The sequence below is a fragment of the Lonchura striata genome, chromosome 10 (genome assembly GCF_046129695.1).
Source record: "Lonchura striata isolate bLonStr1 chromosome 10, bLonStr1.mat, whole genome shotgun sequence".
Classification (NCBI taxonomy): Eukaryota; Metazoa; Chordata; class Aves; order Passeriformes; family Estrildidae; genus Lonchura; species Lonchura striata.
Genome location: NC_134612.1, coordinates 18,462,362 through 18,488,312, shown reverse-complemented (window position 1 = coordinate 18,488,312; position 25,951 = coordinate 18,462,362). Strand labels below are relative to the sequence as shown.

The following is a 25,951-nucleotide window of genomic DNA, read 5'->3' as shown; positions in this document are numbered from 1 at the left end:
CGCTGCTGAGCTGGGGAAGGAGACACCTCTCCGGGCCCCCTGCCTGGCACTGCGGGATGGAGCATGCTGGGGGGACATGCACTGGGGGATCATGGGGGCAGGGGAGAAATGTGGGCACTGATGGCATCTCTGCCAGCTGCAGTGGGTCTGCAGGGGATGGTGCCACACTGGGGGGGCCAACTCCTTCCCCAGCCCATCCTGCCCCAAGTGCCCAGCCCACAGAAGTAGCAAGGTCACTACCACCACACCCCTTCTGGCCACAGTTGGGGTCCACCACACTCAGGACCTCCAACAACACCCATTCCCTGGGTGGGCATCACCCTTCCCAGGACACACACAGTGTTCAGGATGGGCATCGTTCCCTATTGGGGCGCACTGAGGGCAGCCACCAGTTCAGTGCCCCATGTCAAGAAGCTTTATTTTCCCAAACCAAGACAGGTGGGAGAGAGGCTGACGCATGGGATCCCCACAGCCCCCTAGATGAAGCGCTTGTTCTCCTCCCGGTAGTCATAGGGGTCACCAGCAAAGGGCAGTGGCGGTGGGTGGTTGTAGATGCCCATGAGGAAGATCCAGAGGGTGCCCACCACCAGCATGGGGGTGATGAGGAAGAAGCACAGGCGGTCCAGGGTCCGGGCCACACGGTTCCAGTTGTCAATCTCCTGTGGAGAGAACCAGGAGCCAGGCAGTGTGGCGGCACAGTGGGCACAGGGAGCTCCCCCTGCCCTCCCAGGGCCCGTGGCCCTACCTCATTGTAGCTGTTTTCATCCCTCATGTGCTTGACAATGTAGTTGGCATTGTCAATGGCGGGTTTGATGTGCTCGTAGGGCTGCTCCTCGCCTGAGTCCACGCCCACCGGCACGAAGCCTGGGGATCAGAGAGGGTGGTGAGATGGGCTCCGAAGGGCTGCCAACCCCTGAGACCCCAGCCCCACCACCCTTCCCTCTGCCCCGCGGAGGGGCCGTGGCTCACGGGCAGGGGTGATGCGGCTGGTCAGCCCGTGCCGCTCCGACTGCTTCTCGAACATGAGCTCGCTGCGGGACTTGACGCTGAAGTATTCCTCTGCCTTGGCGATGTAGCCGGCCGAGCTGCAGCGCCGGATGCACGGGGCGCCCGCCGGGCTCTCGGTCGGCTGTGTCATGCCCAGCAGCCGGGGCAGGCTCTCCAGGAAGACCTGGGACACAAGAGGGAGTGTCACGTCCCTTGGCCACCTCCCCAGTGTGTTGCTACCTTGTCCCCACTTTCTGCCCACAAACTCCATCTGGCACAGATGCAATGCCAGGGCTCTGCTGTCCCGTGCCCTCTGCGGGGTACAGTGTGACCCTCGTACCCACCAGTGCACCCACCCCAGCCCACACCTCGCTCACCTCTCTGACCCAGTCAGACATGATGTGCGTGCTGGGCGTGCGGAAGTGGAAGTTGAGGACCACGACGGAGATGATCACAACAGCTGTCACCAGAAGCATAATAAAAAGCAGATACCTGGCAGAGAGCATGGTCTTGGAACTGGCATTGCCACAGGGACTGGGCACAGGCAGAGCTGCCCTGCGGCACTAAGGGACTCCACAATGTCCCCACTGCACTCAGTGGTGCCCAGGACTCACTTGCCGATGAGGGGGATGGCGTGGGAAGTGGCAGGCAGGCGCTGGGAGATCAGCAGGAGGAAGACAGACTGGGCCAGGAGCACTGAGATTACCAGGGTCATCTTCTCACCACCTGGAGAACAGGTGAGCTCAGGGCAAACCTTGCCTCAGGTACTTCTAGCGGAGCCCCCAGTGCCAGGGTTGCCCTTCCAGTGTCCCGTGATACAGTGCTCCATAAGGAGTTTTCTCTTATGGAAGTACCCTGGGGTCCCGCATGGGATATCCTGGACCCAAGTGCACCTCTGCCAGGATGCCTGGCTGGGGTGATAGTGTTCTACATGGGGATATTCCAATTCTAGGATGTACTCATGTTGGGCATTGGGGTGTTGCCTGGTGCAGGTGTGGGACACAGAGGTGCCCGTGGATGTGACTCCCATTGCTGGCACACATACCACAGGGCTCACTCACTGTCGGCGGGCAGGTAGAAGACGAGGATGACCATGAAGGCGATGAGGATGCAGGGTATGACGATGTTGATGACATAGAAGAGCGGCTTGCGCTTGATGATGAGGTAGAATGTGATGTCCTGGTGCTCACTGGTGTCCAGGGGAATGTCAGGGTAGATGTTCTTGCGGGCTGGGCGGTGGATGATTTCCCATTCCCCATTCTCTGCCAGGGCACAGGGGACAGCACAAGGCATGGGGGACACCTGCCATGGCCATCATCACCAGGTCCACTAGCACCAGTGTCCCTGCTCAGGGTGTGGATAGCATTCCAAGGTGGAATGAGTACCAGGATGCCAAAGCTCCAGGTAATGAAGTTTCTCCATGGCAGCGTGCCCCCACTCCAGAATGTCCCCTCCCGCCCCCAACCTTTACAGGGCATCCCACTGCCACAGAACATGACAGAGAGCACCAGCATTACCTGTGAAGCCTTCGGGGTCAATGATGATCCACTCCACTGGATAAGACCTCCCTGTGTCGGGGTCACTGTCCGTCTTCAAGTGTATGTTGATCTCCAGGGCACTGTATGCCAGCGACCTGGACCACAGCCAGGGAATCAGACAGTGAGGGACTGCTGGGTACCCACCACCCAGCCCACCCTGACCTCCAGCATGATGGACTTAGGCCACCAAGTCACCTACAGACCCTCATCTTGCTGCACCTCCACAGCAAGGGGAGGTGCTGGCAGAAGCAGGCACCCAGGCATGACATGACCACACTGCTGCCCTGACCCAGGCACCCAGCACCTGAATCTGAGGGAGCAGTTCTGCCAGTCGAAGGGGAAGAAGTCCACGTTGATGAGGCAGGTGCTGCGGAAGATGGCAGGTGGCAGCCAGTAGACATAGCCCGTGTCGTAGATGAGGACGTTGCAGTAGTAGGCAACCTCGAAGAGCCCATCATTGCTGGGCCAGGAGGGAGACAAGGTTACGGCACGGCTGGGAAGGGGCCAGGGGAGTCCTGGACATGCACTGGGAACAGCTCAGAAGGATTGGGAGGGGAAATTAAGGCACAGCTCACTTGTTCTCCAGGACTATCTCTGGCAGCCACAGCATGTCTGGTGGCAGGCGGAGCACCTCAACACCCCCAAACTCAGACTTGTTCCACTGCAGGCGGTAATCAGTCCAGCCCTGGAGGGGAGGATCCTCAGGTCACTCTCTCACCATGTTGGCCCAGCCCATGGTGGCACAGCTGATGCTGTGACACCTGTCCCTACTCACATGCTCGAGCCATACGTTGGTGGTGAGCGTCTCGTCCACCTCTTTCTGAAAACAGCAACATGGGACAGTGAGAGGCCAGGGTGCCCCCCCAGCCCAGGACCCCCAACCCCTGCCAGCCAGGGTTGGGACAGCAGCCTCAGGGCTCCCCCCCACACAACCAGCCCTAGGGGGGAGGCATGGTTGGGGGACACCCCACAGTGGGCCCTCCCACTGGGACTCACCAGTGAGATTAGGTTGGAGAGGGTGAGGGCCAGATAGACGTCCACAACCTCATCGGGGGAGACCACAGGGCGCAGCTCTTTGTCATAGCCCTTCTCCTCGAACAGGTGGTGGATGAGCCGCTCCTCATGGTTCACACAGAGCCCACCTGGGGGTGTGGGGTCAGGCAAACCAGGGGGCTCAGGGGTTACTGGGCCCAGTGCCACCCCCTAGGATGCTCGTCAAGGGCAAGGTGGTATAAGAATAGAGAGGAGAGGAACAGGCCAGGACACTGCATGTCTGCACTGCACAGGAGAACAGACATGGACACGCAGGAATGACAGACACATGGGAGAACATGGTCACACATGGTCACGGGACAAGGACATGGGCACAGGCACAGAGGGACACACAGATACAAACCCAGCAAAGAGAGGGACGCAGGCATGAGATATTTGGATACAGACATGGTGGAACTGTGCATGTAGGTGGCTGTACACACAGAACACATGTGGACTCATGGACATGGACCCAGTGCGTGCAGGGACACATGGTCACAGATTCGGCACAGACAGACACTCACAGGGACACATGGATACAGTCACACTGTGCACTGACAGCACACAGCCCAGGTAGGGACATGGCTCTGGGTGGCACAGCCAGGAAGGAAGCACAAAGGACACGCAGTGAGCCGACTCTGCCAGGTAATACCCAAAATGCAGCCCTGGAGACCCTGGTGCCCAGTTTGGACCCTGCCACCATCATCCCCCACCAACCTCATAACCCCATGGGCACCCCATGCAGCAGAGCAGCAGGGCACCCCATGACCCAGACCCTGCTCACCCGACAGCATCAGTGCCCCGAGCAGGGCCAGCTGCTGCAGCAGGTTCCCCATGCCGTGCCCGCGGTGCCCTCACGCCGTGCCAGGCCCTGGCTGCTTCCCTTCCTGGCCTGGCTGAGCGGATGTCCGGCTGCCGGAGGGAGCGTGAGATGGATGGTGCCAGGTGCCGAGGGGGAAGGGTACCGGCACCAGAGAGCTGCTCCAACCCCTCTCTTCCAGCACCCCCACGTGCAGGGAAGGGGAGATGGGCAGGCACAGCTGGCCTTGCTGGCCCCACGGGTGTCAGCCCATCACCCTGAGCCTGGGCACCGCAGCCCAGGCACTGCTGGGCACGTGGAGCATCCGTCCCTTCCCTGCTGCTCAGCAGTCCCTGTGGTGCTGCTTGGAGTGGCAGAGTCCCCACGGCAGGGTCCCCAGGGTACCCACTGATGCCCAAGCACCAGTGGGTGCACCCAGGGATGGCACCCACCACTGACCAGTGACCCTGGGCACACTTGGCCCCTGCATCGGGAGGTTTCATGTGGGTCCCCGAGGGGCATCATCAGGGTGAGCACCAGTGCTGTGCTGTGGGTGCTGCATGGGCAGGAGGGTGTCTGACCCTTGGGGAAGGGGCTGGGGAGTCTGTGCCAGGGTGGACATAGCAGGAACCAAGGCTGGAGGCATCACTTCAGAGTACAAGGGGGATGAGAAGGGGGATGCAATGGGATATCATAGCTCCCCTGGAAAGTCCCTCCACTGTCACCCACCTCATCAGCACTGTGTGGCACAACACTCGCTTCACATTCACCAGCTACTGGAAAATAGAGCCCTTCTTTATTGAAAAATAAACCTTCTCTGTACAAATAAATAACAGCTCAGGTGCCTCTGGGAAAGATGGGGTGAGGGTGGGCTTGCAAAGGTGGGGGTTCCAGGGGAGAGGAGGACTGTCATTCCTGGCTGAGATGCTTCAGGTACCCACCAGGGCCCCATTGCCCTGGGGAAGTAAGGAAGTGCTGGTGGGAAGAGAGATTGAGGTACAACTGGGGACAAAGGGGTGGAAAAGCCTAAGACTGGGAGTGGAGTGTGTTTGAAGGACATAAGGGACACCTGTCCCAGTGCCCTCTCCCCATGCTGGTACACTGCCCCATTAGGTTTTCAGCACTTCGAGTGCCAGAGCAACGAGGCCAGGCATGCTACGAGCCAGTGTGTCACTCTCCAGCCCCACAAGGCCAGTGAAGGCTGTGGGGCGGCCCCCTACAGTGGCCCGAACCTGTGCCCGGTACAGTCCCTTGGTGTTTTTGGAGCCCAAGTCCACCAGGATCTGTGGGGAGACAACAGCACCATGAGTCCCAGGGGAGCCATGGGCAGAGCGGGACGGTAGCAGGCTGGGGGATGGCACTGCCTGGCTGCCAGGGTGTGTGGCTGGGAGCGGCTGGATGGGGCACTCACCTCTTGGAAGGTCATGGCCAGGTCTGCCTCGGGCACCCGCAGCACCCAGGCGTACAGGTCCCGCACTGCGCCCACCCGCACTGCCGACTCGTTGAGGCCAGGGCAGGCTGCAGCCCCCGGGACAGGCAGGAGAGACATGGAGGGGACATCAGGGATCAGTCTGGGGGCACCATGCTGCTGCCCACCACAGGGAGGAGCACCCTTGCTCTGGGGACACCTGGGGAGCATGGGCAGAGGGGGAATACAGGAAAAGACTGTCCCACTGAAATGGGACAGCCCTGTGACAGGGGTGCAAGGCTGGGCTTGTCACCGTTCCCATGGTGATACCTAGCACCTCTTGGTATCTGTGGGATCTTACCTCTGCCCACGCCTGCCTCCTCTTCCTCTTCCTCCTCCACCCTGGGCAGCTCCGTGGGCACCAGTTCACGTTTCTCCCTCCCTGCCACCGAGAGAGGTGTAAAACACCGGCAGGCACCGGCCGGACACAGAACTGGCTGGTGGATGGACACCCTGCTGTCCCATTGTCCCAGTCCCTCCAGGCTCACGGGGTTCATGGCTTGGCACGAGGGTCCCTGCTAGCTCTCCATATGCCCGTTGTGGCTCCATGGCTTCCAGGGTGGTGCCAAGGTTCAGCTCTGCTCGCAGCTGGGTGAGGAAGGCTCGTCCCTGTGCCACCATCTCCTCCACCACATCCTCACCCTGATGAAGGGAAGAGTGGGACAGGATGGGTGATGGGGCACCTGCAGGGCACCCATGAGCACAGCCATGTGCATGATGGCAGAGTGCAGGACATGGGTGTGCGGGTGTCAGACAGGGCATAGGTGACATGCAAGTGCTTTGTGGCTGTGTTGTGTCAGATCCTAAGCTGCAGGGTCAGACCCATGGCTGGCTCTGCACTGGCTGGACTTGGAGCACTGGTTTCATCTGGGGAGGTGAGATACCCCTTCTGTGGTGGCAAAGTGAGAATTGCCACTTCTGCAGCTGCACAGAGGACAAGGGACCCAAGGGATGTCAGGAGGGGACACAGGGGAACTGAAGGGGTTTGGTCCCTGGTGGCCCAGTCACAAGAGGACAAGGGTTCTCCCAGCCTGTCCCTCCCCACATACCTGCAGGAAGAACTGTATCTCCCTGGAGAGCTGCTCCCTGTCCTGTGTTGTTGCCAGGTGGCTGTCCTCTGCCACAGTCCTCAGAGCCTCCACCCAGTCCTGCAGCTGGGGTCCCACTACCCCAAAAAGCTCTGCAAAGGAGGGCAGACGCCTGTCCCCCAACCTGGGAGTACAATGGGGCGAGCTCAGACTGGTTGGGCAGTGCCACCCTCTGCCCCTCACCTGAGCACCCTGGGGGAGTGCCCTGGTAGCAGCAGGAACAGCATCCCAATGCTTCAGGCTGTCCCCAAAATGGCATGTCAGTGGCCACCAGTATGTCAACCACCTCCCCAGCCTCTTTAGCCCCTCATCACATGGCCCACCTTGCCTCACCTGCTGAGGGGTCTCTGGGGTCCTACTGCTGTGGGGCTGGATTGGCCGCCTGCCAGAAACAGGCCTGTGGGGACAAGAAAAGAACAGGACAAGGGATAGAGGAGCCCTGTTGGGAAGCCAGGGCAGGCTGCTGGTGCTCCAGCCACCAGCACAAGGGAGGACCCAAAGTGGGTGTGGGGTGGTCCAGCCTGGGAGAGTACCTGGGGCATCCCTGCGGACACGGGGAGGGAAGAAGTGCCCGTAGATCTTGCCCAGGAGCTGGGGCAGAGTGCGGGTGAGGAAGGAGAAATCAAACTGGTTTCGGATAAAGTCCCCAGCCCGGTGCAAGAGATCCACCAAGGTCTGGGCATAGGAGTGCAGCTCTGTGGGCAGAGGGAGAGACGTGACCCTGGCCCCATGCCAGAAATGGTGTCCCTCCCTACACTCTAGCCCTGACATGACCCCTGGCTCACCACATCTTCTTGTCCTGGCATGGCAGGTCTCCTCGGCCAGACGGGCACAGGCAGCCCGGCCCTGAGGTGCCCGACAGGACCCGGCGTAGAAGGCGCAGAGACGGTCGCGCTCCGAGGGCTGCTGCTCGGGGGGCAGCTGAGCCACGGCCAGCAGGTCGAAGCAGCTCGGTTCTCGGCTGCCAGGAGCAGCTGTGAGAGAACCGGTGCTGCCGTGAGTGCTGAAAACCCCCTGGGCATCTCCGTGCCCCCTGCGGTGTGGCCAGCAGCACTCACAGTCCATCTGCAGACTCAGCCAGTCCGTGAAGGCAGTGACACGGGTGTAGACTCCTGGTTTGCCCCGCTCGCCGCAGCCATCACCCCACGAGGTGATACCATAGAGGACAAAGTGGTGCGAAGTGGGGTCCTCGCACGCCAGCGGGCCCCCTGAATCACCCTGCAGGGGAAAAGCCGGTGCACTGGGCTGGGCTGGGACCCCAGCCATTACTGATGTGCTGTGTGCGTGCCCGTCACTGCGTGAAGGGATTTTAAAGTGCGGTGCTGACAATCCCTCAGGGACGGTGTTACCTGGCAGGAGTCGATGCCTCCAGACAAATACCCAGCACAGAACATGGCACTGGTGAGAAGGTCCTTGCCCAGGGCACCCCGGCACGTCTCCTGGCTGAGCAGGGGCACCTGTGCCTCCATCACCACGTCGGCTGGTGGTCCCTCTGCCAGGCAAGGCACTTGTTACAGGGTCCCCTGTGCCCGGACATCTCCCTCTCTTTCACATCCCCCTGCCTTGCCTCGGTGTGCTGGGGCTGGACACCAGAGAGGGCACAGAGGGGAACACCCCACGGAGTCTCTTACCTTCGTAGAGGGAGCCCCAGCCCGCGATGTAGCAGGGGGTGCCGGGGCTGGGCTCTGCGGATCCGCTGGGAAGGCACACGGGGCTGACGGTGGATGATGGAGCCAGCGGCACTGCCAGCTCCAGCAGCGCCAGGTCCCCGTGAAACGTCTTGGGGTTAAACTGGAAGGAGATGTGGCGATGTCAGTGGGGGCTCCTGGGGCATGCACAGGGAGGTGGGGGTGGTGCCCACCTCCACCGACCTTAGGGTGAGGCAGGATGCGCCGGACAGGCACTGCCCGCTTGCCCGCTCCCGGCTTGCCCAGCTCGTGGTCGCCCACCACCACTGTCCACGCCAGCTCGTTCCGGTTCCTGGTGGGGTGGGGGGCAGCCAGTTACAGGGATGATGGTTCTTCCCCGTGCCCACCTCTGCAGGGCATCATCCCCATACTGCCGTGCCCCCACCATACCCGCCGAAGCAGTGTGCCGCCGTGAGGACCCAGGAGCGCCCCACCAGCACCCCTCCGCACATCAGCTCCCCGTGCAGCCGCACCGACACCAGCCAGGGCCAAGAGCCCCGCGGGGCCACGCTGCCGCCCATGATCCGTCCTCGGGGGGCTGTGCCGTTGGCTTGTGGGACCCCGCGGCGCCCACAGCTCCCTGGGAGACAAAGTCGGGATGAGGGGAGCGTCCTGCAGGCCGGCTGCTGGACATCCCATCTCCCAGGTGGGCTCGGGTGGCGGGGGATGGCCATGGCAGGTGGAGGGGGCGGTGGGACATGAGGCGCGTCGGGCGCGCTGTCAAGCCTCATCGTGCTCACGGAGGCGAGCGGGCGGAGGGCCGGGGGCACCCCGCAGCCCGGCAGCTGCCGACGCTAACCTCTGCCCCCCGGCCCAGCGGGCGGCCGGGGGCCGGGGGCGCTCGCCGGCGTGGTGGGGGGGTGGCGTGGGCACGGCGGGGCCGCCCCGGCTCACCTGGCATTGCCTCCTCCGCTGCTGCGTCAGGACTCGGGGCTGCGGCCCCCGTCTCTGCAGGGACAGGATGTCATGGCATGTGGGGACGCTCCCCCGCGATGTCACCACCACAGCCCTGCTGTCAACAAGTCGCTCCAGATTGTTTCAGTGCCCCCAGACTCCCATCATCTGAACAAACATCCCTGTACCACCCCAGGGGTTGCTCATCACCCCCAGTGACTCAGTATCCCTAGTCTCCCCTTGCCCACTTCTCCCACCACAGATTGTTCATTGCCCTTCATTGTCCCAGCCCAGCTCAATTTGCTCATCGCTCCAAATACCTCCATACCCCAACTCTCCAATTCCCTTCCCAGATCCATCTCTCAGCCTTCCATCCGCCACCTTATCACTCTAGCATACCCCCACCTCCACCATCTCCCCACTCCATGCCAACACCTCTGTCACCCCATATCCCTTTGAAGCATCCCCTGGGGATACCCCATTTGTTATTGTAGGGTCTCCCATCTCTGGGAGGAGCCGGGGGGTGCGGGTGCCCACTCACGGCACTCCTGGAGGCGGTGGCGGCAGAGCTGGGCGCTGAGCGGGGCGCAGGCGTGCAGGGCCCCCTCAGGTGGGCACAGGCGCTGGTAGGGGGCACAGGCCTGGCTCAGTGCCCAGTTGCGCTGGGGCAGCTCGGGCAGTGCCTGGGCATCCAGCAGGGCCTGGCAGCTGGGGGGCATGGCAGGGAGCACAGCTGGTGCTGCAAGGACAGCAGGGCTGTGGGCATCATAGTGTCCTCCCTGTGCTCCTCTGCCCAGGCCACCCGTCCCTGCTTTGGGATGGGTGGGAAGGGAGCATGATAGGCTGTGGAGTCAGCATGTTTTGGTAGGGTCTTCTGGGTACTGGGGTACATTTTCTGGGGTGAATATCTGAAAAATTCACAAGGGACCAGGCAATGATTTGGATAGGGCTCCAGGTGATTGGGTAAGATCTAGATACAATGGGAACTGCTTGAGCAGGGTCGTTAGCAGTTAGGGATATATTTCAGGAGTCTGGGTACTGTTTTGGTAAAAGCCTGTAGGTTAAGCCTGTAGGGGATGAGTATGGTTTGGGTAAGATCTTGGGGTATCATTTTGATAGGATTTCTAGGGGACGATGTAGGCATCCAAATACTTGGGTAGAGTCTCCAGTCATGGGTGCAGGTTTTGGTAGGATCTTCTAGGCATGGGATGGTGTTTGGATAAGACCCCTGGGCTGTGCTTGGCTGGGGATCCTGGGTTCTATTTGGGTAGGGTCTTCTGGGGACAGGGCAGGGCAGTGGGGGTAATGGGGTCATGACTCACGTGGGCAGCGGCCGGTGATGTTGGCGCAGGGTGGGAAGAGGCAGGGGGCACAGAGCCCGCAGGCACCCTGCTGCCGCTGCTGCTCGGACAGGGCCCGCTCCAGTGCCAGCAGAGCACTCCTCAGTGCCGCCTCCAGCACCAGCGTCCCCCGGCTTGACAGTGCTGATGGGTACACACAGGGTGCTCAGACCCCCAGAGCCCCACCGCCGCCCCCACCACAGCCATGGGGTGCCCCCAGTCTGCCTGGTGCCTGCGCCCTGGGATTGCCACAGTGAGTGTCAGGCTGGGCATGGCCTGTCATCCTTTGACATTGCGTAGAGTGACAGTGTCACCTCCCTGCTGGAGCTGGCACATGCACACCTGGGTGTTTGTCCAAGTCTCTGTGCTCCTGTTTTACATGGAGACAGAATGTGAACCCAGGCAGGTGTGCCCACATGTGTGCCTCTGTGTACACTTTTGAGTGCACACTTATGTGTACCAGGGTCTGTGTGCCTGTGTCTGCATGTTCCTGCATGTGCCCATGTGTGTGCCCTGTGCCTGCCCTACTTGTGAGTCCCCCCGTGTGCCCCTGTGAACACCTGTACCCACACAGAGCCACCTTCCTGCTGGCCATGCCCTGGCAGATTGTCTCCTGGGAGTGGAGTGGCACAGGTACTAGGGCCAGAGCAAGTGCTGGTGCCACAGGGCATAAACCACAGCACTCCCTGAATCCTGTGTCCCCTAGTGCCACTGGCAGCACTTGACACTCAGTCCAGGCAGCGCAGGCATGCCCCAGGTTTTAGGGGGTTTTGACAAGGACCTGGCCATCCTACTTGCTCTGCCACCCTACCTGAGAGTGAACCCAAGGGTCTCGTCTCCTACAGCCACCCCATCTGCAGCCAAACTCTCCCACAAAGACACCCCCGTCCCTGTGCCCCACTGACCTTGCAGGATGCTGGCCGGCATGGGGTACAGCCTCTGGCCCAGGGGAGCCCCCCCCACCAGCTGCAGCAGCAGCAGCAGCAAAAGTACGGGGGGGACCAGCCAGACCCCGAGAAGACCATCCCGTGTCCTCTTCCCTCTTTGCTCCATCCCCGGGCGGGCTAAGGGGGGCAAAGGGGGGAACCCCCGAAATGCCCGAGGCAGGCAAGGAGGGATGGATATATACGGTGCCCCCCGGGCGGTGGGAGGAGAGAGGGGCCGGGGGAGCACAAACAGGCGAGTTCATTAATGTCGCGCCAAGATGCCAGCTCGGGGCGGGGGGCGCGGGGGGGGCGCAGCCGGGGCCTCAATGCCGCCTTTGTTCGACGAGGCCTCCGGGCGGGCAGCATCAGACGGGCGCTGCGCTCCGGCGCTGCCCGCGGCCCTTGATCATTTTCACGCCAAGCCCTGGCCGCGCCACCGTCCCTCCTGCGGGCCCCGGGCGGGTGGGAACGCACCGGCGGCTGCGGGCGCGGGGGGCCCGGGCTGGGCGTGGGAGCCCCGCCGGCGGTTTCAAAGGCGGGCAGCGGGCCGGGAGCGGCCGAGCGGACAAGGCGGGGGAAGGGAAGGGAAGGGGGGGTGTCCGGGGTGGGGGGTCCCCGCTCTCTGTACCAGCCCAGCCGTGAACAGATCGCCCCGCGTAAGGACACTGCACCCCCGTGCTGAGCAGCGGCTGCCCCCGGGGATACCCCTCCGATGCCCCCCGCTGCAGCATCCCCCTGTCCTGCCTGGGGTGCAGGAAGGAGGACGTGCCCCGGTGAGGGGCAGGTGGGACAGTGTCACCGGCTGTCCTTCTTTCTTGCTCTCTTCAGCAGTGAGCCCGGGTTGGGGGCAGTTTTGGACCCAGGGATGGGAGGGCTAGACTGGCCAGCCCAGCTGGACAGTCTTCTACGTGCCTGCCGCTCGGCTGGTCACTGGCACCACATTTTGGGATGCCACTGCCTTGCCCCATTTGCCACCCTCCTGCGTCCACGAGCCCAGCCTCAGCTCCTTGGGTGAAAGAGGGCAGCTGCATCTCCATCACCTCGCCAGGGTGCAGCAGATGCCCGTGTCCCCACCTGTCCCTGTAAAAGGAACTGGGGTTTCTGGGTCCCATGTCCATTTGTGGGGTGCTCATCTTTGCTAGGGGGGAGAGATGGGTGCCCGTGTCCAGATCTCTGTCTTTGCTAGGGGTAGGGGGTGTCCATGTCCTCATGTCCGCTGGGGAACAGTGGGTGTCCGAGCCTAAATCTCTACTCCCTAGGGGGTACCCAGGCCCTGATCTCCGCCCCCCCTAAGTGCAGCAGGTGCCGTGTCCCCATTCCCATTTCGAGTCCGGGAGGTGCTCGTCCCCATTAGGGGCAGGAGCGGCTCCGTGCCCGCGCTCCCCCTGGTCCTCCCGGCCGCGATGGTGCCAGCGGGGCCCGGACAATGCCGCTTCAGTGGCACATCAAAGGCACGGGCTGCCCGCGGCTGGCACGGCGACAGGCCCGCCGCAGATGAAAGCCCCGACCCCGCGGGCTCCCACCTCGGCCGCGGGGGCACGCTGTGCCTCCGCCCCACGGGGGACGGCGGGGCCGAGTGGAGGGGACACAGCACCACGGCACACAGGGGAGGCTCTCCCGCCCCATCCCGGTGTCCCCGCACGGATCCCCCCCACCAGTGACACGCGGGGGGTCCAATCGCTCTGCTGACCGCAGTCGGCGCCCACGCGGGTACTTGAGGCCGGAGTGGTGTTCGCCCCCGGCCGCACCGTGCTCCCCGCTCCCGGTGCCGGTGCCAACCCCATTAACCTAATTGGCGAGGCGCTCGGCCGCCCCGGGCAGCGGCGGCAGTGGGACCCCGGGGCTCGGGCAGATCCCAGCCCTGGCAGCGGGCAGGGGGGACGGTGCCCCCGGGGCCCCAATTGTCCGGTAATTGGCGCGAGCAGCCGAGCCCGGCCGCAGCGCCGCGGGGCGGGGAGCGGACATCGGCGGGGGCTGGACCGGAGCTCCCGGGGGTGCCCGGGTCGGTATCAGGTGTTGGCCGCTGGGGGGTCGGGGACAGGGGGCGCGTTTTGGGGTGCGAGGAGGAGTGGGGCGAGTACGGAGGACGCGAGTGGGGGAACAGTCCCAGCGTCCAGAGTGGGGAGACCCCGGAAAGGCCGAGGGCTGGGGGCGTAGAGTGACTCGGGCTGGGGAGGAAGTCACTGTGGGGGTGTTGGGGTGGGGATCACTATGGGACAGCATTTTGGGAGCGGGGCCGTGACAAGAGGGGGGCTGTGGGCGGGGCCAGAAAAGGGGCGGGGGCAGAGTGCACGGCGGGGTGGGGCTGCGATGGGGGCTAACAGGGGCGGGGCCACCATGGGGGCTAACAGGGGGCGGGGTCTCGATGGGGCTGACAGGGGCGGGGTCTCGATGGGGCTGACAGGGGCGGGGTCTCGATGGGGCTGACAGGGGCGGGGTCTCGATGGGGCTGACAGGGGCGGGGTCTCGATGGGGCGGGGCTCGCCGAAGGGGCGCGGTCGAGGGGCGTGGAGAGCCGTGGGCGGGGCCGTGGGCGGGGCGGGGCCCGGCGGGTCGGGACCGGGTCGGCGGGCGGGGCTGCCGGGGCCGGGACCGGGACCGGACGCTTTTCGGGATCGGCGCGGCCCGAGCCGGGCCGGGCCGGGCCATGGCGACCTCGGAGCGGAGCGCGCTGCTCACGTACCGCCTGTGCGGCGGCTCAGCCGAGGAGGAGCGGGGCCGGGAGCGCGGCCGGGCCGCCGCCGCCCCCCGCAAGCTGCCCACATTCCTGGGCGTTGTGGTGCCCACGCTGCTCTCCATGTTCAGCGTCGTCCTCTTCCTGCGCCTCGGTGAGTGCCGCCGCCCTCGGGGCAGCCCCCGCTCCCGGCCGCGGCCCGGGGCCCCTCGAGAGTCACCAGCTCTGCCTGGTACCCCCAGCCCGGCCCCCGTCTAATCCCGGGGATCCGGCCTCTGGAGCCCCGAGCCACCCAGTCTGGGTCGGCAGTGCCCTCCCAGTGCCCTCTCCTGGGCTCCGTCTCTGCTGCAGTCCCAGTGCTCCCCTCCAGTGCGTACCCCAGTGCCCACAGGCTGGGCTCCCGTGCCTTTCCCCTGCCTGCTCAGTTCCCGCCCGGCCTGGGGTCCCAGTGCTGTGTGTCCCCACCTGACCCCACTAGTCTGGGGGTTTGGGTCTCAGGAGCCAGGGAAAGGGATCTGCAGTACAGGAACCCAATTAGGACCTTAGGGACCCATGTAAGGGACCCTAGTTCCAAACCCTGGTGTTCCGGGAGTAGAAGTCCTATGTCTTCCCAGTGCCTTCCCTAAACGGGAGTCCAGTGTCCTCATGTCCACCTGTCCCCTAGTGCAGGGACCCGCTGCTTCCTAGGCATCCTCAGTGCCAGGCTCCAGCACTCCAGTTCTCTCTTGCATCCCATCCATCCCAAGGGCAAAACCCTGGTGTCCCCCAGCAGATACTCAGCTGCCCCTCTGCGTGTGTGCAAAGGACACACATTGTTTCCCAGTCTGCCGCCCCAGTTTGGTTATGAGTCTGTTACTGTGACCCCTGGGAAACGCAGGGGGCAGGATGGGCATGGAGTGGGGCAGCTGGCAGCCTTTTGGGGGGCCTGGAGGGGATAGGTGCCCCAGCACAGCCGGGGGCAGGCAGTGTTTGCTCTGGTCCGGGAACGGGAAAAGCTTTTCCTCTTTCACTTTCCGCCCACGGAAAGCCCAGGGCGGGAGTTGGCTGCGTGCCGGGGGCCCCGCAGGGCCATAGGGGGGGCTTTGAGACCATTCCCTGTCTGGGAGACCCCCAAGCTGGGGGCATGGCGCTCCCTGTCATCATTCACCCCTTTCCCACTCCACTGCTTGGGGTCTTCATACAGGGTCTGACTCCCCCAGCCCCACTGGCCTCTCCCTGCCTGACGTGGCCCCTGCCCGGGGCTGTGTTACCCGGGGGCCACGGGGCTGCAGGGGAGGTGTTGGGGAAGGAAAGCTGCCTGGAAGAGGAACTTTCCCACTCTGGGGGGCCAAGGCTTTCCCTGTCAGCTCCACACCTCACATGCTCCCCAGATCTGCTGGGTTAACAGCCCCTCCTACTTAGGCCCACAGTGCTTTTGGGGCATCCCTTTATTTCCACCAACACTCCCACCCACCGTCAGATTTGGCACTCGGATGCCCCCCGGTTCTCTGGAGACCACAAGCCTCTCTGGTGCCCTCAAACCCAGCCTGTCGCCCCAGGGCTCCTTGCGGTGCCGGTGCCCCAGTCACCCCCCTTGCCTCTCCCGCGGGCACATCCGCGGCCTGGCTTGTGGCTGAGATAGGGCATGGCCCACAGCCGCGGGCATCCCCTTCCTGCCCGCAGTGTCACCAGCCGGATCGGGATCGCTGCCATCACCCCAGGCAGGGCCGGGGGGGCTCTGGGCCCCCTCTCTGCGGGAACACCCACCCACACCCCTGGGAGCGGTGCCGTGGCTGGCAGGGACACCCGCACTGCTTCTACTTCTACTTCCTGCTGTGTTGTAGGCAAGCGGGGCAGCTACGGGATCCCTGTGTGGAGCTCCTGACTCCCCACTCTGGGGAACAAGGGGGGCAGCAGGACATGGGGGTCCCAGCAGCACAGCCCCTTCCCCGTTTGTTTGGTTTTTGGGCACACCTGGGTCAGACGGGTGGAAAATGGAGATACCCTGAGGGAGGGAGACACTGGCGTGTGTTGCTGTGGGTGGGAGGTGGAAGCATCCTCATCCTGGAATGGAGGGTGCTGGCAGGTCCTGGGGGAAGCTGTGGGCACAGGGATGGGAGTGGCCATGTGCCTCAGTGGGGTGAAGTCTGAGTGGTGGCAGTGCCCAGGGACCCCGTCCTGCAGGTTGTCCATGCTCAGCTAATGGGTACACTGACCTCTCCCATCCTCGGCAGGGTTCGTGGTGGGTCATGCTGGGTTGTACCAGGCCCTGGCCATGTTCGCAGTGGCATATTTCATCATTGGCATGACGGTGCTGTCTGTGTGTGCCATTGCCACCAACGGGGCACTGGATGCTGGAGGAGCCTACTGTATCCTTTGCTGTGGAGTGCTGCTGGGACAGGGCATGTGGGACAAAGCTGAGTGACTCCCCAGTGGCCTTGGGTTGCCATGCTGAGGCTGGGATGCTGTTGGCCTGGGAGAGAGGGGTGGGAGCATCTGATGGTGGTTTGTGCTGCTGACATCTTCCCTTGACTCGAGCAAGATATGATCAGCCGTGCCTTGGGCCCAGAGTTTGGGGGCAGCATCGGGATCATGTTTTTTCTGGCCAATGTTTGTGGCAGTGCCCTCTATGTGCTGGGGCTGGTGGAGGCAGTGGTGGACAGCTTTGGGATCCCACCTGGTGAGTACTGCCCTGTGTGGTGGCAAGGGGACGGCAGGTGTCCTTTACCTGAGCAGCCCTAGCGCTGTGCCAGGCATGCCAAGCACCATGCCCAGGGGAGCCAGCCATGGCTCATCCAGCCCTCTGGCCAGTGAGTTGGTGCCCATCATGCCTGACACAATGCTAGTGGCTCTCAGCTCCCAGTGATGCTCCCTCTGAGCCTTGCTGATCCTGACTTGTCTCTACCCAGGGCAAGAAGCAGGCACAGGCGTCCATGTCCTGCCCCAGAGCTACTGGTATGAGCTGCTCTACGGCACCGTGCTGCTGGCACTCTGCCTCCTTGTGTGCCTTGTGGGTGCCTCCATCTACGCCAAGGCCACCTTCCTCATCTTCCTCATCGTTGCAGTTGTCCTGGGCACCATTCTTGTCAGCTTTTTTGCCACACGGCCCCTGAAGGTGCCCATCCACCTGCCCAGCTCCAATGGCACTGAGACGGATAACGGCTTCTTCACCGGCTTCTCCCTCAACACCCTGCGAGACAACCTGGGTGGTGAGGAGAAGCTTCTCCCACCCTTCCTGCTGTGCCCAGGGGCACTGCCACATCACACAGGGCTTGCTCAAGGGTGGGGGCAGCTAGTGGGCACAAAGCAGGTGCTGTGTGGTAGTTTCTCCTGTAGTTTGTGTGTGGGGACATGGAGGTGAGGGCCTGTGGTGGGGCTGTGCCACCCTGGACAGCCTGTCACAGCCCCTGCTCGTGTGTCCTGCAGGCGAGTATAGGGTGGACTACACCACTGGGCAGATGATGAGCTTCAGCTCCGTGTTCGCAGTGATGTTCAATGGCTGCACTGGCATCATGGCAGGCTCCAACATGTCAGGTATGGACAGGAGGTGCCTGGCAGGATGGCACCAGGAACAGCAGCTGGGAGAGATCAGGGGTGTGCTGTGCCTGTGGGCACTAATGCTGCCTGCTCCTGCCCACAGGGGACCTGAAGCGCCCGAGCTACTCCATCCCACGGGGCACCATCTCTGCTGTGCTCTTCACCTATCTCGTCTACAACCTGCTGGCTTTCCTTATGTGTGCCACCTGCAACAGGTATGGCCATCTGTCTGCATGCCAGGCATGCCTGGTGCCAGGGCATGCTGGCCTGGGCCAAGACAGATGTCTGTGTCCCTCTCCAGGGTCCTCCTGCAGAAAGACTATGGCTTCTTGCGTGACATCAGTATCTTCCCTCCGCTGGTCACTGTGGGCATCTATGCTGCCACTCTCTCTGCAGCCATGAGCAACCTCATTGGGGCATCCCGCATCCTGTACGCTCTGGCCCGGGATGATCTCTTTGGTGAGTGCTCAGAATGCACTGGCACTCGTTGGAGCCCACTCAGCAGGTTGTCCCTGCTGGGGACCAGCCCTGACACCAGGGAACTCCCTTCTCGGTGTGGAGGTGATGGTTTGTGGGTTGATGTGTGCCCATTTGGGTCACCTGCATGTCCTGGAATTTGCCCCCGCCCCAGCACTCAGGGTGGGGATGGGACTCCTGGCTGGTGGTTGAACCTGTGGCTGCCTGCTGGGGTGTCCCAGCCCAGCCTCCCTGCTCTGCCTTGCAGGCCGGGCACTGGCGCTGGCCAAGAAGACATCTGCCAGTGGGAACCCAGTGATGGCAGTGATCCTCTCCTGGCTGGTGGTGCAGGTGAGTTTGTCAGCGGTGCTTCTTTCCTTGCCTCGCTGGGTGAAGGTTGGTTGTCACCTGGGCTGGCTGTTGTGGAGCCTGGCATGTCTCCCTGCCCTGTGGAACTTCTCCCCCAGCCCCCCTGCCTTGGATGTCCTGCTGCAGTTGTGCCCTTCCCTTCCTTAGGTGGGAGGTATCCCATAAATTAAAGATAAATCACAAAAAGGGAAAGGGATTCCTGTCTGTACCCTTACCCATCATACCCCTGGGATACACCCCAAGGAGACAGGGGTGGCTTGGACACATGCCTGACATGCCATCCCAGGGTATGCATTCATCCTGTGCTCTATGCAGGTTGTGCTCTTTTCTGGGAAGCTCAACACCATTGCAAGTGTCGTGACAATCTTCTTCCTCTTGGTTTATGCCACTGTCAACCTGGCCTGCCTGGCACTGGAATGGGCCTCGGCCCCCAACTTCAGGTACCCACTGCCACAGGGGCGAGAGGCTGTGCTGAGATGCTTGGCAGGCACCCATCCCTCCATTCTTCTATCTGTGCTTCCCCTGCCATCCCTGTGCCTGAGATTTATGATGAGATGGTGGGCAGAGATGCTGAACCCCCCTCTCCTGGGTGTTAGAGGGACAGAGGCACCCCTATCCCCGGGGAGAGAGAAGGGGACAGGTCTTGGAATGGCACTGGCTTGGCACAGTTCTCCTGCACTGGCACTGCTTTGCTGAGTAGGTAAGGATAAATCCAGCACCACTGGGTACCACCCGCCCCCTCCCCTTAGGCTTTCCAGAGGTAATTTATAGCCTGTGCCCAGCCGGCATCCCCCGGGCAGTTTGCCAAGCAGTGATGGAGCCCACTTTCCATTAGTGCTAATTAAACTAATGGAGAAAGGGGAGGGAGGAAGGAGGATTCTGGGTGGGAGGAGGAGAAAATACCTTCCAGGAAGGAGTATGTGTGGCAGGCAGGCCCAACCTGTGGTACAAGGTGTGGGGTACTCTGGTGTAAGTCTGGGCTCATTGGGCTGCCCAAATCTGGGATGCGGGGAATGGCCTGGGGGAGCCTGATCTCCCTCCTGGGTGATGCCCACTGCCCTCAGTGCAGGATACTGATTTCACAGAAGGAGAGTCCTCCAGGTGGGCAGAGGTTTTACATAAATAGGGCTGGGTGGCACTGCCTGGGAGTCCCCCAGAGGCCTCATTCCCAAGGGAGAGCTGATGCCTGTGCCAGGCTGTGGCTTGGCCCTCATCTGCCCTGCCCAGCTGCTTCCCTGACTTGGCATGGAATGGGCAGGATCAGTGCCTGGGGGGACCCTGCTGGGATGGGTAGCAACAGGCCCCTCACCCACCCCACATCTGGTGTCTACCCCCTCCCCTCACTGAGGTCTGCATCAAGCACAGCAGAAAAGGATTTTAATTACCTTTCAGGAAAAACAGCAATTAGAGAAAATAACAGCTTCTCGCCTCCCCGCCTCTGCCTCCCTGCACCAGAATGAGTGGGCACCATGGCTGGCAGCGCTGCCATGCACTGCCCATTACTACCTGGGTGGTCCAGGACAGTGCCAGCCCCATGGCCATGGCCATCATTGCCCTGTTTGCCCAGAGATGGCAGCAACAGGCTGCCCACTGCCCTGGGAGATACTATCTCCCCTCCATAAATTCTCCTCCAGGCGCATGGGGTGCCTGACATGGCCTGGGCTGGCACAGCGGAATCAATGGGGGTGGGTGGTGTGGGTGTTGGGCACAGCTCCCCTTGCTGTGCCCTCCCCACAGGCAGCATGGGCACCATATGATAGCAGGTGTCCCCTCCTCCCTGCTGCAGGCCCACTTTCCGGTACTTCACCTGGCACACGTGCCTGCTGGGCATCGCAGGCTGCTGCGTCATGATGTTCCTCATCAGCCCTGTGTCGGCCTCGGCGAGCTTGGGCTTCCTCCTCCTCCTCCTCCTTGCCCTTCACTACCTCTCACCCAGCAGCACCTGGGGCTACATCAGCCAGGCCCTCATCTTTCATCAGGTAAGTGCCGTCCTCCTGTTGTCCCCTTATGGGGTGGAAAGCTGCTGTCCCTGTGGCAGCTCAGCTGTGTCCTAGGCAGCAATTTCCTCAGGACTGGCATGGCCAGGGGGTGGTTTGGTGAAACAAAAAGGGTTCCTCACCTGTTTCCCTCCCTCTGTCCTCCAGGTGCGGAAGTACCTGCTGATGCTGGATGTGCGGAAGGACCATGTCAAGTTCTGGCGCCCGCAGATGCTGCTGATGGTGCAGAACCCGCGAGGCAGCGCCCGCCTCATCGACTTTGTCAATGACCTCAAGAAGAGCGGCCTCTACGTCCTGGGCCATGTGGAGCTGCAGGACTTGGGTGAGGATCTGCATTGACTCCTGTGCTAATGGCTTCTGCGCTTTGCTGTGGTGCCAGAGGACTCCTGGGCATCTTGGGTTGATACTGCTGCCCAGGTGATGGCTGGTGGCACATATGAGGATGCTTTGAGCACTTATGTGGCACATTGGGCTTGGCTGCTATGGGGGACATCAGTGAGTTGTGTCTGTCCCATGCCTCCTGTGCACACACACTTATACACGCGTGTGCGCAAGTGTCCATCTCTACACGTGCACGTGGGGCTCCTGCATGTGTCAGTGTTGGCGTGCACATGAGGCACGTGCCAGCCAGGTTAGCACCTGTACACACCCAGCACACACGTGGGCACGCACTTGGCACAGCCTTGCACATGTGTGTGCCTGTGTCCATCCTCACCTCATGCCTGCTGCTGTGTGCCCAGCTATCTTGGGCATGTTTGCACTCTCATGTGTGTTGGTTTGCACACGTGTGCTCTTCCTGAAACACGTCATGGCTGAGACTCACGCTCTGTTCCCCCTTCCCTGCTGTTGCTGTGGTGACTAATGGCCTGAAATTGGGGAGTGGGGATGGGGCTGCCTGGGGTTTTTCTATACATTTATGTACAATTTTATATCTCTCCCTGTAAGCCCCTCTATCACCTTCTCCATCTCACAGGAGCTGGGGTGGACACAGGGTTTTGCAGCAGGGGTGGACACCACGGTTAGCCCCAGTATGGGATACCTGTCCCACTGATGCTGGTTTTGTTCCCCACCCAGACATGCTGCCCTCAGACCCACTGCAGCCCCAGCAGGACTCGTGGCTCAGCTTGGTGGACAAACTGAATGTCAAGGCCTTCATCAGCCTCACCCTTGCACCCTCAGTACGGCATGGTGTCCGGCAGCTCCTCTTCACCTCTGGCCTTGGTAAGTGGTGCCTGGTCTGGACATGGGTGAGCGTCCATCCTGCCATCCCTGTGGGTTGAGAAGTGCCAAGGGATTTGGAGGCACCTGGATGGTTGGTGCCAGAGACAAGTTTGCTCTTGGAAGCACCCAGTGTGGGCAGTCCCAAAGCCAAGTGGGAGAGGTATTGAGTGGGCAATGCAAAAATCGAGTCAGGTCTTGGAGCTATCTAGGTGTGATCCTGAGGGGTCTGAAATTGGCAGGGTGAGCAATGCCAAAGTTGAGCTGTGGCTTGTTGACACTTGCAGTGCCAGGAGGGCTGGTGGAGCCCTCTGCCTCTGCTCAGCTTGGCTGGCGCTGTCTCTCTGGCAGGTGGGATGCGCCCCAACACCCTGGTGCTGGGTTTCTACGACGACGAGGCACCGCAGGACGGTCTAGCCCGGCACCCGGCCTTCACCAGCGCCCGTGAGGAGGTCCCGCTGGGCTTCCCCCCGCTGCGGGCACCCACCACTCCCAAACTGCTGTCAGCCCGGGAGTACGTGGGCATTGTGGCTGACGCCCTGAAGATGCTTCGCAATGTCCTGCTGGCCCGGCAGCTGGAGAGCCTGGACAAGGCCTGGGAGCTGCGGCGGGCCGCCAGTCCCCCGCCCACCATCCACGTCTGGCCCGTCAACCTGCTGCGGCCCGACAGCGCCCGCTACGCCGACACCTGCAGCCTGTTCCTGCTGCAGATGGCCTGTGTCCTCAACATGGCGCGGGCCTGGCGCCGGGCCCGCCTGCGCCTCTTCCTCTGCGTGGAGGCGGGCACCATGCCCCATGCCCAGGAGGAGAAGCTGCGCCAGCTCCTCAAGGACCTGCGCATCCAGGCCCAGATCCAGCTGGTGCCCTGGGATGCCATCACCCGCCTGCACTGGCAAACCTGCCAGCGAACCCCAGGAGGGCCAGCAGAGGAAGAGGAAGAGGAGGAAGGGGTTGTGAACTTCCCAACCAACACCACCCAAGTGTCAGATGAGTACGTGTGTGCCGCCAACAAACTGGTCCTGGAGCAGAGCCCCGCTCCAGCCGTGCGCTTCCTGTATTTGCCGCGGCCGCCGGCCGACACCAGCCTCTACCCACTCTACCTGCACCAGCTGGAGCTGCTCACCCGCGGGCTGGGTCCCACCGTGCTGGTGCACGGGGTGAGTGCCGTCACCAGCACCCAGCTCTAGGTGACCCCCAGGTCCCCCTCAGCTCCCTGCACACTCCTTTGCCCAGTGCCTTTAGCAGCCTGAGCCTGAGGATGGCCCCAGTGTCTCCATCCTGGTGGGCAAAGAGGGTACCCCACAGTGAGAGGTGGGTGCAAGGAGGGGGTTTTATTTTTGGGGATGTCTCCTGCAGAGGATTAAGCTGCCCTGGCAGGATCCTGGCATAGCTGTGGGGCTGGACAGGCAGCACGGTGCATTCACGGTGCCTTTTCTTTGGAGTAGGGCATAGCAGGGTGCTGGGGGAGGCAAGCACTGGGTGCTTCAGTTGTCTGCTGGGAGCCCCTTAGTTGCACCCTACAACCCCCTCTGTACTTCCTCCCCTGCCGCAGCCCCCATCCTCTCCTCCGCCAGCTCCTCCGGGCACCCAGCCAGCAGCGGGGATTGATTAAAGGCAGCCTCGACCTTGGTGCCCCAGCTCCCCGCCATCCTCTGCCTTTCATTAGGAAAAATTAAATGGGAAAGGGTGGGGGAGGGGAGCCCGGAGGCCTGGGCTCCTTGTGTGAGGCTGGGTTGGTGGGGGAAGCAGTCGGGTGCTGGCCCTAATGGCCACAGCGTATGGCACCCTGTATCTTGCTCCATACCCCCAGTGCTCTTGGATGGGGCCATCCAGATGTTTTAATCTTTAATCCCCCCACTGCTACAGGTGCTGATCCCCTCGTGCTGGCAGGAAACGGGGAAATTATTTGTGGTGGGGTCCTCACCCACACACCTGGGTCTCTTGACCTGTTTCTTGGGGCATTTTTATTTCCATACACACATCATGACCTGCAGGGGGAAGTTGGCCTTGCCCCCTGCCCTCCCTTATTGATCAGGGGAGGGCAGGAAATTGCCTGGGTGCTGGATGATAAATCCATCGGGTGCCTGGTGGGTGGGCAGTGTGCCCAGTGCTGCCTGATGGATTGCTTCTTATTAGCCCCAGCACAGGGGGCTGCTCCCAGCCAGGCTGGGCTCCAGCAGCGGTGACAAGTGTGGCACTGCTGCCTGTGCCTGCTCTCACCAAACTTGGCACTGCTGGCTGCCAGCTCTGGTCAGGCAGAGGGCTGGCAAAACCCAGGTGGTTGGGTACAGCTGGGAGGAAAAATGGTGGAGACCCACATTTTGCAGTGGATTGTGCCCTGGCTGGGAAGGAGGGGGCTGGAGCTGGCTTTGCTCCCTGCTGCAGGAGCTGGGTGCCCCGGGGCAAGCACCATGCATCCCATGGGATTTATTTACAAACAGTTGGAAGCTGGCACAGGGCAGTCTGGCACCAGCGGGACCCGGAGGCCTATAATGTTAATTATCACTACGTAATTAAAAGCCCATAAAAAGCCTCACACTTCATTAAATTAAAGCTTCCCCTCACTGTGCCCATGGGCTCCAGCAGAGTTAACCTTGGCCATGCCAAACACCAGCACCTCTGCTGGTGGGGTCCTGGAGCTAGGGGTGCATGGGACCCCAGGCTCAGGACCATGCAGCCCCCCCCACAGCATTGTAGGGGGTGCAGCATTGCCCATGCATGAGCACTCTGCAATACATTCATGTCACACCTGGGCCACATGCGCCTGGGCACATCCAGGGCTGCTGTGCCAGAGATGCTCACACCGCTGCAGACACACTGTCACACACAGCATGGCCTGGGCAGGGGCTGACACGGGCACACACATGCACAGCCAGGTGCGTGCATGCAGCATCACGGTCTCTGCAAAGGCAGCACCACATGCCTGCACCGCGGCTCCGGCAAACCAGCTCTGGCATGCAACGCCCACGCGGCACACACCTACACAAACAGCATTTTTCCTCTTTCCCAACAGCCAGAGGTGCAGACAAACAGCCACACTCACAGTCCTGCATCTCCTCCAGACTCTCACCCATTGCTGTCTGTGCCCAGAGGGAATGGACTGTGCAGAGAGCGCCCATCTGTGCCTGCCCCCTCTGTGCCTTGATTTCCCTGAGCGCTGGACTGGGCTGGGGTAGAGCACAGTGAATGGCAAACCCCCAAACCCTCCTGGTGCTCTGGATCAGGGGTGCTATACCAAGGTCTGAGGTGGGATACAAAGTGGGGAGGGGGCCCACCAGCACACAAGGAGGGATGTTTGTATGTGTGTAGATGTTCAGGCAGGGATATGCATAAACTAGGAGAGTGTGTGTGCATGTGCACGTGGGAAGGAGTGCTGTGCTGGGGGCTGTGCAGGTACACAAGGGGTGTCTGTATGTGAACACACGTTGGTGTGGGTGTATATACCCACCCCTAGGTGTGACACTAGGGGAGCCAGGAGTGTGCAAACTGGCACACGCATGTGCCCAGAACCCCAGGACTCTGCTGCCAAGTGGGGCCGTGGGCAGGGGACTGTGGGGGTGGGTGCCCATGCCCCGGCCCTGCGGGGGTGGGCAGCCAACAGGGCCTCGGCTATTTCTTGGAAATTTTGCAGCATTCATTTCAGTGCAAATAAAAGCTGTCATTGCCGGAGAAATGATACTGATCGGGGTCTGAAAAGACAGCAAATTACCCGCCTGAAAATGCACCGCTGGAAAAAAATGCATATTAAACACACAAAAAGGCACTTTGCCATCAGCCGCGCTTCCCCCGCCGCTCCAGAATAACCACACTTTACATAATTCTCCCTCTCCACCTCCGAATTAATTTCGCAGACAGAGGCAGAGGCAACCCTCTGACAATAGCGGAGGGGAGACTCAGCGGCGGCGGGGGGAGTGGGGCTGGGGGCTGCTGGGGGAGGGCCTTGCTCTGAGCTGGGGGCACG

The 25,951-nt window shown here is 62.0% G+C and overlaps 3 protein-coding genes across 3 annotated transcripts; 1 reads left to right on the top strand and 2 right to left on the bottom strand.

Moving 5' to 3' along the window:
- Positions 1-392: 392 nt before the first annotated feature.
- On the bottom strand, positions 393-4,404 carry CHRND (cholinergic receptor nicotinic delta subunit). The gene is made up of 12 exons (XM_021544775.2): positions 4,342-4,404; positions 3,522-3,667; positions 3,301-3,345; positions 3,101-3,210; positions 2,830-2,985; positions 2,505-2,620; positions 2,049-2,249; positions 1,602-1,713; positions 1,365-1,479; positions 970-1,171; positions 746-864; positions 393-659 (listed from the first exon to the last, which is right to left on the bottom strand). The coding sequence occupies exons 1-12, from the start codon at positions 4,391-4,393 to the stop codon at positions 477-479; spliced, it is 1,557 nt and encodes a 518-aa protein (XP_021400450.1). The 5' UTR covers positions 4,394-4,404; the 3' UTR covers positions 393-476.
- Positions 4,405-5,465: 1,061 nt separating this feature from the next.
- PRSS56 (serine protease 56) lies at positions 5,466-11,761 on the bottom strand. Its single transcript, XM_077785556.1, has 17 exons — positions 11,740-11,761; positions 10,817-10,978; positions 10,036-10,233; positions 9,495-9,548; positions 8,991-9,180; positions 8,784-8,892; positions 8,544-8,703; positions 8,262-8,404; positions 7,971-8,130; positions 7,698-7,886; positions 7,446-7,607; positions 7,246-7,309; positions 6,874-7,036; positions 6,313-6,466; positions 6,126-6,206; positions 5,768-5,874; positions 5,466-5,639 (listed from the first exon to the last, which is right to left on the bottom strand). The coding sequence occupies exons 1-17, from the start codon at positions 11,759-11,761 to the stop codon at positions 5,466-5,468; spliced, it is 2,292 nt and encodes a 763-aa protein (XP_077641682.1).
- Positions 11,762-14,317: 2,556 nt separating this feature from the next.
- SLC12A9 (solute carrier family 12 member 9) lies at positions 14,318-25,663 on the top strand. Its single transcript, XM_021544787.3, has 13 exons — positions 14,318-14,588; positions 16,648-16,782; positions 16,956-17,093; positions 17,323-17,622; positions 17,840-17,947; positions 18,054-18,165; positions 18,252-18,409; positions 18,675-18,757; positions 19,091-19,215; positions 20,562-20,754; positions 20,920-21,094; positions 21,847-21,993; positions 22,342-25,663. Exons 1-13 carry the CDS (start codon positions 14,408-14,410, stop codon positions 23,175-23,177), a joined length of 2,691 nt encoding a protein of 896 aa, XP_021400462.1. The 5' UTR covers positions 14,318-14,407; the 3' UTR covers positions 23,178-25,663.
- The last annotated feature ends 288 nt before the right edge of the window (positions 25,664-25,951 follow it).

What these genes read in the sequence shown, in the direction of transcription:
- CHRND (XM_021544775.2), bottom strand. Translation starts at nt 4,393, where the DNA reads ATGGGGAACCTGCTGCAGCAGCTGGCCCTGCTCGGGGCACTGATGCTG. An exon ending in CCAACGTATGGCTCGAGCAT is followed by an intron (nt 3,211 to 3,300) that starts GTGAGTAGGGAC and finishes CCTCCCCTCCAG; the next exon opens with GGCTGGACTGATTACCGCCT. An exon ending in CAGCCGCATCACCCCTGCCC is followed by an intron (nt 865 to 969) that starts GTGAGCCACGGC and finishes TCTGATCCCCAG; the next exon opens with GCTTCGTGCCGGTGGGCGTG.
- SLC12A9 (XM_021544787.3), top strand. Translation starts at nt 14,408, where the DNA reads ATGGCGACCTCGGAGCGGAGCGCGCTGCTCACGTACCGCCTGTGCGGC. An exon ending in ATGTGTGCCACCTGCAACAG is followed by an intron (nt 18,166 to 18,251) that starts GTATGGCCATCT and finishes GTCCCTCTCCAG; the next exon opens with GGTCCTCCTGCAGAAAGACT. An exon ending in GCCTCGGCCCCCAACTTCAG is followed by an intron (nt 19,216 to 20,561) that starts GTACCCACTGCC and finishes TCCCTGCTGCAG; the next exon opens with GCCCACTTTCCGGTACTTCA.
- PRSS56 (XM_077785556.1), bottom strand. Translation starts at nt 11,761, where the DNA reads ATGCCGGCCAGCATCCTGCAAG. An exon ending in CCCCAGAGACCCCTCAGCAG is followed by an intron (nt 7,037 to 7,245) that starts GTGAGGCAAGGT and finishes TTGTACTCCCAG; the next exon opens with GTTGGGGGACAGGCGTCTGC. An exon ending in TGGCCATGACCTTCCAAGAG is followed by an intron (nt 5,640 to 5,767) that starts GTGAGTGCCCCA and finishes GTCTCCCCACAG; the next exon opens with ATCCTGGTGGACTTGGGCTC.